Source organism: Chaetura pelagica, unplaced genomic scaffold (genome assembly GCF_000747805.2).
Source record: "Chaetura pelagica isolate M959 unplaced genomic scaffold, ChaPel_1.0 scaffold191, whole genome shotgun sequence".
Taxonomy (NCBI): domain Eukaryota; kingdom Metazoa; phylum Chordata; class Aves; order Apodiformes; family Apodidae; genus Chaetura; species Chaetura pelagica.
In genome coordinates, this window is record NW_009952440.1 from 1,213,378 (window position 1) to 1,228,652 (window position 15,275).

General features: G+C 38.6%; 1 protein-coding gene across 1 annotated transcript in view; it reads right to left on the reverse strand.

Annotated features, from left to right (window-relative positions):
- Window positions 1-245: 245 nt before the first annotated feature.
- The window catches only part of XRCC4 (X-ray repair complementing defective repair in Chinese hamster cells 4), a 163,562-nt gene continuing 148,532 nt past the window's right edge, over window positions 246-15,275 (reverse strand). The window contains exon 7 of the mRNA XM_010008398.1: window positions 246-354. Coding sequence (XP_010006700.1) covers window positions 246-354 — 109 coding nt within the window. The remainder of the gene's footprint in view (window positions 355-15,275) is intronic.

Below are 15,275 nucleotides of genomic sequence, written 5' to 3' on the forward strand. Positions count from 1 at the left end.
ATCTATACATGATAAAAGATCTTCACAGAGACTAAACTGATTTGAAGGCCTTCACCAATCAAGCCTAGCAGGCCAGGGGTCTACAACAATGGAGACAAGTGCAATGCAAGGGTATTAGAGCAACATGTCATCCAGTGCTAGCTCAGAGTAAAGGTTCTGGCTCAGGGTCTATAACAAAACCTTTTAGTTTTATAACTCATCTCTATTAGAAGTGTCAGTCTCTCAGTTTCTCAGCCAACATGCAGCTAGATGTCACCAAAGAGGTCCTCTGGCTCACAAGTGTTTTCCAATGTTTCAAGAGACATCACATCCAGCGACTGCTTGCCTGATGTCTTCTGTGAGGCTACATCAGGTCTGAAAATACAAAGTAAAGCGATTTGAAACAAACTTAGATATAGATATAAACAATTCCAACATACACACCACCACGGTAACCATTTAATAGTGAATTCTGAGCTTTTTGTTAAGGTTACACATACGAGAAAAGTGGTTTTGTAAGACCTCATTACTTGCTGAGATGGCAATGGCAAAACGAACAGATGAAATTCAGCTTATAAATGTCAAGGCTTCGGCTATTTTGTTACAATTTTTAGGACCTTGAGAATGAACATTTCACCCACAATTTCCATATGGAGAGCTAGGGAGAGAGAAAAAACACTGAAAATATTCAAGGGGCCTGCTCTTCTACTACTGCACAGAATGATGTTCTGTTAACTGTTCTTTATTTTTTTCCTGGAGCTCAGCATGTGTCTGTTGTCCATCAGTCTGACATGGAGGAATATGAAGAATGAGACTGAGTTAAAAGTCCACATCCCAAAGATGCAAGCTTCTCCCCAAACAGTAGAGCAGAAGAAAATAAAGGCAAATAAAGAAAAACCTTCCATAATGCATAAATCCAGGTATTTGAGGACTTTCACATCACTTGCCTTCCCTCCATACATATGCTATGCTTACATTTGCTATGAATATATGCAAATAGAAGCACTCACCATTCACCAATACTTGTATGCTAAGGTGCAGGTTTTCCCTCAGACACCACAGTGTCCTACCTGAAAACTTCATGCCCGAATTGGACATCCATGACATGAACTAACATGCTTCTCTGTATCAGTCAGTCCTATTTATCACTCTTTTACTGTCCTCATCAACACAGGTAATCTAAATGTCTCTGAGCTACACATGTTCACTGTTTCTCCTCTCTGAGATTATGCTCTGGTAAAGACATCTCTGTGCCTCTGCCTCTGGAGGTGAGGTATATTGTGTTTTCAAAAATTGGCATTTGCAACAGCTTCCCATCCCTTTAGGAATTATTCTCATATGTATAGGCTGAATCCATTGAAATTTTTCAGTCCTGCACAGACAACTTTACTGCTGCGAGCTTTAAAAGGAGAATCATTGATCACAGATTTGGGTGTCTTTGCTAAGAAGATATTAAAAGTTTGAAAACAAGATGTAACCTCTTAGTCTTGGCTCATATGTTGTAGGGAATCAGGGTAGGAAGTAAGGAGTAGACCTGGTGTGTTTGTATTGTAGGAGTTTGGACCAGTTGGAATTTCATATGGGTTGATGGCTTCATGCCCAGGTGTATTCCACTGGTGTAATCTGCCAGAAGGTGAAAAACTCATGCATTACCAAGGCCAACACATCAGCCACCAGGATGGGAAGAATGTGACAGAAATTATGGAAAGTGTTTCTCTCAAATACTGCCATATGAGGGCTTAGTGCAATGAAGCATGCAAAAAACAATCTTAATTTTCAGACTAATTCAAGCATTTGCCTTCAACTGCTCCACACTGTAGAGCAAATATAGTTAATGAAACATTTTTCCTTTTAAAAAATTGTTTTCAAACTGATTTAGAACCAAGTTTTCCAGAACCCCTACCTAGAAATCTCTAGAAAGATGAATGTTTTTATAAAACAATTTGATCTTCAAACTGCAATGACCTTCCTAAGACCCCAGCCACTATATGATTCAGAGCCTCTGACACTTCCACTTTGTCAAGTCTTTGAAAGTTCAGAGCTCTCAGTACAATGTTTCCTCCTGTGGACTTGCGGAATGATTTTCATCTTGAGGTGGAGCCCCCCATGCTCATGGAGAATCAGTAAAAACCCAGTAAAGGCTGAGTCTTGGATGCTGTCACTTTCTAAGTGCTCTCCAGTATTCAGAAAGATTTCCTCACTACCCTGTCACTCCAGTTCTGCAAACCACTTTAAATTAAATGTACTGGTATATTCAGATTATGATAGTTACTTTTGCTGGAAGACTAATGAGTTTTCCCTGCAAATTCTTCCAAAATGCTTTCCTTCAGGTTGAAATAAATTGCAGCCTTGTTTGTTTGGATTTGTTTTTTGTTTGTTTTTTTTTTTTGGTAATTGTTTAGTTTGTCTTTTTGTAATTGTTTTGTTTATTTGTTTTTGTGTGTGGGTTGTGTTTTTTTTTCCTTTTGGTATTCAGTGACAACTAAACAGATGTATGTCTCTTCAAAAGCTTCTTGGACTGACTATGAAACAAACTGGCCAGAAATTGGCCAGCTGGACTTTTAGTCAGCAACCTCTGGTTAGCAAGATCACTCCATGCTATTGTGATTGCTAGCAATCAACTTATTGGTACCTTAATTTTTTTAAAAACATAGGTATCATACCTCAACACAGTGTGATGCTTAAGTGTACCTATTGAAGATGAGTTCTTCTACCTTTCTAGGTCTGCCTAAAGCATTAATTCTCCAGTGGGAATATATGTAAATCACACAGTGTGGAGCCACACACTGATCATTTTAATTAATTCTGAAGGGTCTCATCAGCAAATAAATTAGATTGAGAAGACATCTGTACCACCATAGTACATTTCAGGTACCAAACATTTTTTATAGAGTGGCTCCTACGCCATATAACCAAACAGGACTAGGCATGTGAGACTATAAGACTCCTGAGATACCACATTTGTTAACTTTGAGGTGTTGCCTCTTCCAGCATTTTCTGATTTTGAACAGTAAGCCTCACAGCATTTAAGCAATATCAACAATTTTATCCTCTTTGGCTAAAATAACTGTTTTCAACACTATACATGAGATCACATCTATAAGGCAAATCACTGCTGAATTTTAACATTACACAGCTAGAACTATTAAGCTTCTGTATTCTAGTAACAACACAGTCCTCATTTAGCCTCCAAAAGCTGTGAATAAATTCACACCATTCCTGTGAACAAACCCAACTACGCTTGCAAAGTGGAAGCAGTAAGGTCTTTACACAAAGTTAATTAGCAACTTAATTTTTGTTTTAAGACTTGATTATTCCTGTTTGCATGGCAATTATTCACTGAACGCCAACAGCTTGCTTTGTGCAGTGAAATTATTTTGAATCTTGGGTTCTCACTGAAGCTGTATTACCATATCCCAATGCATAATTGAGTTAATATTGTTAAATTGCAGAGCTGTATAGTCCTCTCTTGCCAAAAAGCCTGTAAATAAGGCATTCTTCTTGTAAGTTTATTCTTCTGTTGGATCACTTTTTGAAGTCTTGCCTTTTGGTAAACTTAAACTCCATTAGCACATCTGGAGAACTGCTGACTATAAGAGATCATTTCATATTTCCTGACATTTAATTCAAGCCCTTCATAATTTGAGACAGAAGACCAGATTCACAGCTGGTGTGAATCACTGGAGCACTAATAATGTCAGCGGAGCTCTGCTGACTTACACCAGCTGAGATTCTGGCCCAATATTTGGAAGAAAGTGGTTACATTACTCGGTATTTCTTTCCACAGCTGAGTAAGAGCCATAGGAAACAGAAGACATGCAACACTTTAGTACTTAACTAAACAGCACGGAAACTCAAAGCCATACAAAGTGATGGCTTTGCATAGCTGGGAAGAAAACACAACAACTTTTTTTTTTTTTTTTTTTTTTTCAGGACAGATGGACCACTCCCATTAGTTTCTTGTGTTGAAGTATTCTTGATTTCACACAGACACCATATGAGACCTGCACAACATCTCTCCTGATGCAACAAATGGACAGTTCCACAAGACAGCATTTGTGAAGCATTATGAAGTAGAAAATAATGTGTGACTGCTGCAAATGACACAAAAAGTGTTTGCCAGTGGCAAAAAGATCAAGCAAGTTGTAGCTGTGCTACAGGTGAATCAGATCACAGGCTGCAACATCAGCACAACTTCTCATCCTGAAGTACTTCTTGCTGGAAAGATGAAAGGTTCTTGCACTTAACTTTGCTTGTATAGCCAGCCCAGCACATTGTGGTTATGATTTTACTCTAGTTTTTATTCAACTTTATTCTCCAGCAGCTCTCATGGGATTTGAAAAAAGAAATAGCCTTGCAAATTAACATAGCTAAAAAAATTTCAGAAGAAGTTTAAGTTATCTAGGAGGCAGACTCATGTCCTTGGACCATTACATTATTTGTCTTATTTTTTAGTAATTAAGGTAAGCAGTTCCAATGAAAAACTGACATTTTTTCATTGAGAGATTGCAGCTTTCCCAGATGTGTAGCAGTATTTTAGGAAAAGGCTGGATTTCTCACTGTGTATATCTTTCCTCCGCTCAGTTTAACAGTTATTTTTTGTTATTAATCTGAAAAAACAAAGGTTTAATATCAGATGTAGATATCAAGAGAGGATATAATCAGATACATACTTTCCTTGGTACCATAAAAATACATGGCAACAGCAGCTCATAAACAGAGACTTGGTAGTTATTACCGCATTAACATAGGAACACAGGTGAGGCACCTCAAACACTAATGAACGCGTTGTGATCAGCAGGGCAAAAACTTAGAGCAACATTTGTTCTCCAGAGATGTTACCTTTCATCTACCTCGAGAGAAAAACTTGAATTCTTTGATTTATCAGCAATCTGCTGTCCTGGCTGCATAAACATAATCTCCACAGAAAGTCCTCAGAAGCAAGGTACTCATCAGCCTCATAATTAAGGAAGGATTATGAAAGGAGCTTTGAGTAAAGCTCATGGCTCTACATAAAACCTTGGCCTTGAGTAACCAGTGCCCTGAGGTGTGAGCTCTTGGGAGACATCATACTGACTGCTTGTGGCTGCTGGCCAAAAAGAGGGAAGTTCAACCATGAAAGGAAAAGAAATGGTGTAATGGAGGAGGGGGAAAAGCCTCTTACATGAACTGATGCATCAAGAACACTATGTACAGACAGACTTTAAAGTTGAATATTAGAAACATTAAGTAGACTAAATTCAAGTGACATGATTAAATATGCAATGACATTCCCCTTTAAAGAAACGCTGCAATGACTATAAAATAAGGTAAATGATAAAGCTATTTTTCGTTTTAATTCAATTTAAAATTGAAAATGTAACTCAACAATTTGGTTTGGGTTTTTGGCAGTATTATGAGGATTCAGTTACCAGATATAGTCTTCTCTGGCATTCATTCCTAGAAATAATATGAAAGCAAACACATATATTTCTAACTGATCTTGCAAAATGTAAACTCCAGCATTGCTGGATACAATCACCTTCATGATCTGAGATTACAGCTGATGGTCGGTTGATGAAGAGACTGATTTTTTTTTCTGCCCATTTCAATAATCTAAAGAGAACATTGGTATCAGAGATCATCAGAGCCCAAGTGGTATCTGGTCCCAACACAAAGCCACAGACTGGTGAGAAAACCACTCAAGAAATAGGCAAGGAGAATTATTTCTAGCTTAATGGATACTGTTTCCACCCCTCTTAGAGAACCTTTCATGTGTGGCATTTTCCTGTGCTCAGTTTATTAAGCAAACAGTCCATTCTCAAGATCAGCTGACAATTAATGATAACAATAAACTTGTTCAATTACACAATTAATGAAGAATATTTTCAATGCAGCATCCACAAATTTGATGTTCAGCCAGGGAATCAATGTTCCTTAATAAGCTTCCACCTCTGGCTGAAAGCCAAGCTGCAACTACACCTGCAATGATCACAGTCACTGTGCAATAAGATAAGTCTGGAATTCTCTCAATAAACAAAACTTAAAGCAAAACTTAAAAAGAGAGGACAATTGCTAAGCACTGTCTTAAACCCTTGCAAGCACCACTCTTTGTTCTCTACAACAAGAAACTATCAAATGGGGGATAATTTTGATTTATGCTTATATACTTGTTTGTTTTGTTTTTTTCATTTACCACTCAAATCCTTGAGGGAAAAAAGCGAAATGTGAATTCCTTAAACATCATAGAAGTTGATATAGTGATTGCAGCAAGAACAAACTTGCAGACAAATCTGTTACACTGAGAAGATACTCATATATCACTTAATGACAGCAAGTTTAATATTGATACAACTTCCAATGACTGATCTAGGTCCATTCTCAACATTATTAATCATTCACTCTATTTTTTTGGTCCCATGAATCAGATTGTCTGAAGATCCTCAGAAAACCATAAGTAATGTCTAAAATGGCTGCACAGACAACATGTCATGTAAATGAACAATGCTGACAGTACTTTTTTAGGGAGTTGTATCCATTCACTTAAGAATTTCCAATTAAATTCAGTTAATAGGCACAGGTGCAGGCCCTTATTGAAAAGGAACATTCTGGTTTAGTAATATAAATATAGTCTTGGACTTTCTCATCTAATCAAACACATTTGCAGATACTTACTAACAAAGATCTACTTAAAAATGTAATAATAGATGTCACTTATGAGGAAAAGCCTAAACCATGTTTGTTTTAGACAAGTGGCACACATTTCTGTGGCTCATTTCCACTTAAACTCCTTCCTTAAATAAACTAGACCACATTTACTTTCACGGACATACTAGCACCACTGCCTTCACTGGGAAAAAAACACAAATCTCTTAGTCATAACTACAAGGGTATATAGTAAAGGAAAATTTGGTTTGTTTAGGAATTTTGTCAAGGTCTTTCATAAATCCAGTACATTGTGAATTTATTGGCAAATGCCAGAAGCCATTTCTCATAGTCGTTAAGCGCTATTCATCACATATACATTTATATAACACCAGCACCGGCTAAATTGTGTCATAACCCTTTTCCAGACTGCCAAACTCTGGAGCTGCCTTCTCTCCCTAACCCTTTCTTATCCCCTTGGGTGATCATAAACAGTAGTCAGAGACCAATGGGGGCAAATAAATACCCCTGAAGCAATTTTTCGCGAAGGAAACGTGTGTCCTCCTGCTCCTCTGTCTGTTGTTCCCAAGGGCAGAAGGAACCGAGACGGCTGTTGGAGCTGCCACACAGCAGTGGAGTGTAGAGGGATGGGTTTTCCACCTGGAAATCTGAAGCCTGCAGATGGCAGCTACAACTGCAAAACCACACTGAATCAAATCACTAAGCTAAGAGCATTTAAGCGGAGGAAAATCCAGCAATCCTATAACCTAGACTGTGCTTCAGGTGTTCCATGTGTTCTCCACTGCTTTCCAGCATTGAGGCTATGAAGTGGCTGTTTAAATCCTGAATGACTTCTAAGTTTGCTTAAAGTTAAGGATGTGCTTGCAAAGTCTGCTGACCCGCGGCCTCAGCTCGCAACTCACTGGGGTCCACCTGTTGCATTGACTGCTACAGGATGATACACAAATCTTCACAAATTAATAATACTAAAATTATTCTTAAAGAAAAACATATTAGTTCATTATTCACGTGATGAAAACTTCCCTCCTAATACTAGACTTGGGTACTCTGATATTGTTACTAAATTGCAACATATAATTTAAAACATCCTCTTCTTAGAAGGTCGTAGAAGAATCCGTGGACATAATCCCAGAAATGACCTTTTAAAACCTCCTATGACTGAATTAAACAAATGCTTTAAAAAATGCTGAACAATTTGTACATGTATACTTGGGTAAAAGCAGAAACCTATTACTGCCCATGTTACCTATTATCCACAGATCCGCTCAGAAGGTTTTGGATAATTTACTATAATTGGCTTATTGCAGAAAAACACTTTGGAAAAGCGCATATGTGGATATGACTTCTGTTTCTAATGACAAAATGCACTTCAAAATATAGAGCAGCAGCAAGCTCTTAATAAATTTGAGAGCAGTGAATCGAATAAACTGGGAGCAGGTTTCAATTTACAAGGGATGGTAGAGCAGATAAAGTATAACAAGCTTTTTTCCCCTCCAACAGGTCTCCGACAGATCTCTGTTGGATTCTATAGAATTGTTTTAGTACTGAGCCTTGTGCTTTCCTTTCTGTTGTCCCTTAACTTCCATTCAGCCCCTCCTGTGTTCCTCCTTCCTCCCCCAGTCACAGATCTGAATTCATTCATACTTTTCTGAAATAAGATCAAACCTTTGGAAAAAAAAAGAACCACCCATGGAAGGGGTGGGTCAGGTTTGAGACCCTCTGAAGAACCTGAAGGTGCAGAAGTCAATGGGACCTGATGAGGTGCATCTGAAGGTCCTGAGGGAACTGGTGGGTTAAGTTGCTAAGCCACCATCCATTGTATTTGAGAACTGATGGCAGCCCAGTAAAGTTCCCACTGACTGGAAGGTGAGACCTTAGAGTACCTTCCAGTGGAGATACAGAGATACAGAATAGCTGAGATAAGGAGATACAGAAAAGCTGGGGAAAGGCTTTTTACAAGGGCATGTAGTAAGAGGACAAGGGGTAATAGATTAAAACTGGAACAGGGGAGATTTAGGTTAGACATTAGGAATAAATTCTTTCCTATGAGGGTGCTGAGACACTGGCACAGGTTGCCCAGGGAAGCTGTGGAAGCCCCAGCCCTAGAAGTGTTCAAGGGCAGGTTAGGTGCAATATCTGCAGTAAGTAATTTACCAGAAGCATTTAACAATAGACCAAATAGAAAACTAAATGGGTAAATGCTGCAAAGAAGTCTAGACTATAAGATTTTAAAGAAAGGTTGTACTACCTCCAAAACCAACAAAGCCCCAACTAAATAAAAGGACAGGACTGGCTGTGTGTTTCCTTCACAAAAATCCTTATACAAAGTAGGTTTTTTCTTCCCAGTGTGCCTCTCTGTTTTTTATTTCTGCAAATGGTCACATTCACACAAAGATCCTTTAGCCCTTAAATTTCAGAGGTTTCCTATTCTAGCAGAACGCTCTTGGTATCTGTGTTGTACCAGGATCAAGGGACAGTCTCAGCTTACTCATGCAGGCACAGACCTCCCCCAGTACTATGGTAATGAAGGTCAGTGACTTAACTGGTGCCAAGCCAGCACCAATCACACCCCAGCTGGCTCTGACTGTGCAGTGATTGCTGCAGATCTGTCCCCAAAGGCGGAAGGAAGAGGAGCCCAGAGTGGCTACCAGTCAAGATTTGTCTCTGCATTAGCAGGCCACCCGTTTTGGTTTTGAGAAAGGAACCGAGTTGACCAATGGGCAGGAGTTACAAGACATGAATTAATGAGCATGGTAAGCTGAGAGGTAGCAATCAATCCTGCATTTTAAATGGAAAATTCTGATTACTACCTTTCCGAGAATACAGGTGCAGTTTCAGAGAGCCCATGAATCACAAGTCCCTCTACCAGATGTTTCTTCTCAGGCTTCAGGCTTTCAGAGACACTTAGTCAATGAAGAAATTAAGAGCAATGTCTGGGATAGACTTTAGGCATCTGAGGCTGGACTCTCAGGCTCCTCAAGACTGCTAACCATATGCACAAATGCAACCAGAAGAACGTGCCATAGTGGTGTCATACAGTCAAGCTCCTTTGGGCTGCCAATACCCCCATGCTCATCATCCTTACTTGGAGAGATTACTTTATGCTTTACAGCCCAGGCCTGCTCAGCACCTGTCTTATTTGGCACCAGGTATAAACACCTGTAAATTTTATTTCACATGCAGTCTAACTGGAAAACATTCAGCAATTTTGGTCACTGCATTGCATTTTCAGCCTGCATTGGGTTGAAATTGGTGCTTTTATGCAATGATGAAATGGTCTATGCCAGCCAATCTAAACAGGCAATAACAAAGATAATTTACCAGACATCTGCAATGTGAGAACAGTTGTCCTTGGGTCAACGTAGTGTTGCTGAGATCCTCTTCTCCAACAGCAGTCAAGAGCAGATGCTCTTTGAAGAGAAAAAAGTGCTTTTCCAGCCTTCAACCATTTGCATTTTGGAGGCTTCCTTGCCCAGGATTAATTTCTGTGTATTCAGTAATATTCAATACATTTCTCTTTTACGAAATGGCCTTGTCACCCCAAGCCTGTGTAAACGTCTAACACTCCAAAACTCTTGAAGAATCTCTGCAGGTAATACAAAAGGATAGTAAAAACAATACAGAAAATAGAATACAACAAAAAGGGAAAAAATGTGGCAAAATTTATTAGATACCACTGAACAATAATTTTCTTTACAAAGCAGTTCCACAGCCTAAGCCACATTTTATGTTCAGTTGTAATATGTTAGTAAAAACCTGATGTACCTCCATCAAGTACAAACCAGCATTCAAATAAAAAACTTCATAAAATTTTAATCTGCAGAGAGCCTGGATAATTGTGCTGGTGCCACACCACTGAAAAATTTAGATAGTTTGCCTTTTTGGAGTCTCAGCACTGTGCTCTAAAGGATTTCTTTATCTTCCAAATGCATTATGAAAAAGGGAGCACCATACAGGTGGGCAACTGGGACTTTATTAAGAGAAGGTGGATGTCAATCAGAGCAGAATAATCATTGTCTACATGCGAAACAGATGTTGCCTGTGTAAAACAGCCCAGTGTGCTACACAGATGAATCACTGAAAATAAAAGTATACCTGTATCTTGGGCTATTGTTAATAGGTCCCAGTATTGGAAACCCACATGGTTTTATCCATGCCTCAGCACTGTGACACAGGAAAAGACCAAGGCACATTTTTCAAGTACATCTCCTTGTGCAATGTCTCCAGTTTTTATTTCCAGAGAAAAAATGAGAACCGACAGTAGGCTTATAGTCCAACATTGCATGGAAGTAATTGTCTTTTTCTAAAGTACACTAGTGACAGTTTTAACATTGTTAATCTTGATTATGTCTGAAATAGGTATCTTTGCAAAAGAGAGGGAGAGAAAGTGAAAGAGCACGACAGACTGGAGTTCCCACCTGAAACAGACCTCAGAACTGCCTCAGCCTGACAAAAATTTCTTGTTCAGATTACACAAATGGATGCAAAAACTCTAAAAAACCTAGTTGTTTAAAAAGCCTTTTTTGTTGTTGTTGTTGGTTGTGTTTGGATTTTTTGTTGTTTGTTTTGGTTGTTTTTGTTGTTTGTTTTGTTGTGTTTTCTTTTCTTTTTTTCTTTTTAACACATTATTATAAATAAAAATAGTTTTTTGAAAAGCTTCCCAATAAATTTGGTAGACAGAATACATTTCTAGTATCATTAGAGAAAAAAAAAAAAAAAGAGTTTTTCAGACTTCAGTCTGAAGCCTGGGGTTTTAGTTCAAGCTTAGGATAGTTCTCCTTTTATTAAAATCAGCTTCTTTCAGAGCCGAGTTAAGACTAAGTCTGTGGCACTTAAAAATGATTGCATGTGGAATTACAAAAGCTCTTCAGCTCTGAGGGCTCATCTCACAGGTGCTGGGTTCCCACTTTTGCTTGCTCCAGCACAGTGCAGGGTGAGCTGCAATTCCCTCCATGACACTGCTGGTATGCAGCCTTCCTAATCCCCCAGTGAATCTTCCTAAAGAGTTATTACTAACAATATGTAGCATAATAATTGACTGTATTGAACATACACATATAGGCTTTTGCCCATTAAAGATTATAGGCCTGCTCATAAAACACTGGATTTTCCTCACTGGCTTTATTTTGCTTTGCATAGGTTCTTTGTACACAATTTAGCACCATCAGCCTCCCAAGCCTTAGCAGGAGGTAGGTGGACTGTATTTTTAACCTATTTGCTTTTTTTAACCCAGAGATGTCTGGACCCACTGGTTAGGCAGCAGTCCAAAGTATATGGCCATCTTATTGCTTGTTGTCTTTTAAAACTAATGACAGAAGAAAAGAATCAACAAAACAAGACTGTCCTGGCTCTGTGTGCTATTAGGTTTTTACAAAAAAAACAAACAACACCCTGAAAACAGAACAAAGGAATCAAACCCCAAACACATCCTAGTCACTATCTAGGTGTCATTGGTGATATCTGTGTGTTCACTTTGTATATAATTGCTTCTGCATTGCTCTGTTAGATACATAGCATTCATTGTCAATGTCTGTCTCAATGTAAAGCATACAAGAGAACCAATACAGAAATTAATAGATGCTGACATATTGATTCTATTCACATTTTTTAAAGCCTGAGAACATTTTAAAGAAACATTAATTTAAGAATAAAATAATTTATATTGATCCCTGAAAAAATCATGATACAAGACAGGTATTTGGAACAAAGCAGCAAAGTGAGAAGGCTGTTTAACTGTGTGGCTGTTTAACAACCAACATAGCTTTTAAAATAGTTTATTGACCAGCTTTCCACCAGCCACTGTGAGAAGAGGAATCCATTCTACCTTTTCACACTCTGTATTGCTAATTGTAATAAGATATTCAGGCAACAGTAATAAAAGCTCATTCTAAATCTGGTGGGAACTGATGAAAGCAATTATGGTGAGGGCTTGGTGCTGTCAAACTGTCAAGTTGCAAGCTTAATGCAACTCTTTAGAATGTATGCTTTCTCTATTCTAGAAGAAAAAGACTGCAAGCCAGTTGAAAATGCAATGAGACCAAGGAAGCAGACCATTTACCTGCAGAACTGTGAAACACTATGTAGAGAACCAATAAAAATATATGTCTTGTCATAGCAACTTCTCAGGAAAGGATGTGTCTTGCACTCTTGGATATTACTAGTGAAAAAATACCACAAGGGCCTTGAGGACCTTGATGGATGGGGTGTGAGAAGTCCTAGAGGTCTAGGAAGCATATTCATTTAAATTTTATCAATTGCTTCTGTTTTTCTAGGCTAGAGACATGTTCTATTGTGGAGGAAACAATGAAATTATATAAAAGAATAATGAGTCATTAGTTTACCCTGAATACTGCCATTTATCAGCAGAACATATTCTGCCTAAAGTTTTTCCTACAGCTGCTCGTAGAACTAACACTGATCATGAAGCTCTACACACACACACCCAAGTCACACAAGCTTTGTGATTATAAAAAATATTGAACTGCCAAAAGAAGGGGCATTGTACATCCTATCTGTATAAAAGTCAAGTATGGGGTGGACAGTGGCACTGACAATATGTCAACTAATGTGTGTTTCCGCCAATGCCCAGTGGAGTTAGCTCCACAGTGCTGAGTGGAAAGTGCCACCTGCTCTGTAGAGTCACAGAATCCTCCAGTGTCTCAAGTTGTGAGGGACCCATATGGATTACTGAGTCTAAGTCCCTGCTTCCTGCAGAACTGCCTAATACCAAACCATTTGACTAAGAGCATTGTTCAGATGTGCCTTGAACTCTATACATCAACTCAGTCTTCGGCTCCTCAGCTGAAGCTCCCTGTGATGGTGAAAATCATCCTGAATGATGACTGGCTGCACCAAGAGTCAGATCTCTCGTGGAATATAGAATATTTTACCTGTTTGTTTCAAATATTTCATGAATAACAACTGCCAGTTAATAGTGAACCCAAACTGGAGCTGAACTACTTGCAGAGCAGCCAGTCAGTACAGCAACAAATAACAATGAGGTCAACTTCAGTGGAAAAAAAATATACCATTTTGATTCATGTTTTAATTCTACACTGAGGGAAATAAGAGTTTCTCTTGTGTGGCCAGGAGCATTGAAATTTTGTGAAAGACAGTACAGCACAGGGTCACATAAGGGACCTAAATAATGTGAAGGAGACCCAGCAGAGGCACATAACCTAGGCAGGAATGACCACAGAAGGAAACCCCAGTTCCAGATCTAGGAGTTTTAAAGTGCCATCCATACCATCTATGTTACATCTGCTTGCCTCCAGCAAACAGGAGGCACGGCCAAATTAAATAAATCAGCATTGTATATGAGGAATATCTGAGATAACACTTGATAAAACTAGTGTTAATGACTTTGGCTAGAGACAATTTCTGCATTAAAAACAAAACAAAACAAAACCAAATAAAATAAAATCCCCACAAAACTTTCCTACCTTAGCCAAAAAGAATGCCAGCAACAAAAAAAGTAAAGTCCAAATCTATAGCTTAAGAAACTGGGGAATGAATTAAAACAAAGCTGTACCCAGCACAAAGGGTAGAATGCAGTAAATTTCAAAGCAACTGATCAGCACAGAATCATTTGCTGCTCACAGATAAACCACATAAATCTACAGAAAGGGAGGTTATTCAGACGTCATCTACTTCTCTGCTTCCCTGCACCACAGTTTAACTAACAGATAGGGACATTTAACTGACTCTTCCTAACAGGAAGTGCTCAACAGACAGAAGAAAGAGTTGGTAGACAACACACTAATAATAAAACTCTTATTTGCTTACTAAGGCTGCTGCAAAACCAAGGCAGAAAGAAAAACTCATGCTCCCAGACAGCATTTGTGTAGTAAGATGTTATTTTGCTTCCTGTAAGCATTCTAGTGCTGTTCCCAGCATTACAAAAATGAGCAGATTCAGAAGGCTTGGAATTGGAGTGAAGACTTATCAAACCCACCCTGTTCTTTTCAAGCCTTTAAACAGCAGAAAATCATGAAAAGATATACTTCTTTTAAGATTTCTGTATGACTGCTTTCAGAAATGAGAGGAGAAAAGTGGGATGAGAAGAGTGGGATGAAAAATGGGATAACATGAACACTCAGGACAATTCTTTTGAAGTTTGGATCAAAAAAGGAATGAAGCCTTGAGGGCAGGGGCAGAGGAAGGAAAATTACTACTTCATCATATTGAGTCATTAATCCTCAGAACTTCTGTGTGTTTATTATGCATTAGCAATGACAAACTAGACAAGAAAAGTGTGATAAAGCTAGCCATTCCTAGAAAGCACTTCGTACACATGATGCTTAACTAAAAGGCGTGGGGCTTTTTCTTTTAATCATTGGCTGGAAAGACAAAAACTCTAGCGAAACTGTCTTGGGTGACCAGTCCAGATCAATAGCAGGCAAACAGCTAGACTTAAAAAAAAAAATAATAAAAAGGAATAATTAATCCAAAGACACTTCTCTTCAAAGCAAAAAAAAACAACGCAGTTGATTCAAATTCCGTCACAGATACAGTCTGCCCCATTGGAGTTGAGTGGCCTCCTCCAGACCTGAAGCTGATGAACCACTGTGCTGCAGAAATATCTTAAAAAAATCCCAACAAACAAAAACCAACCAACCAAAAAAATCCCACTATAAAAACCAAACCAAACC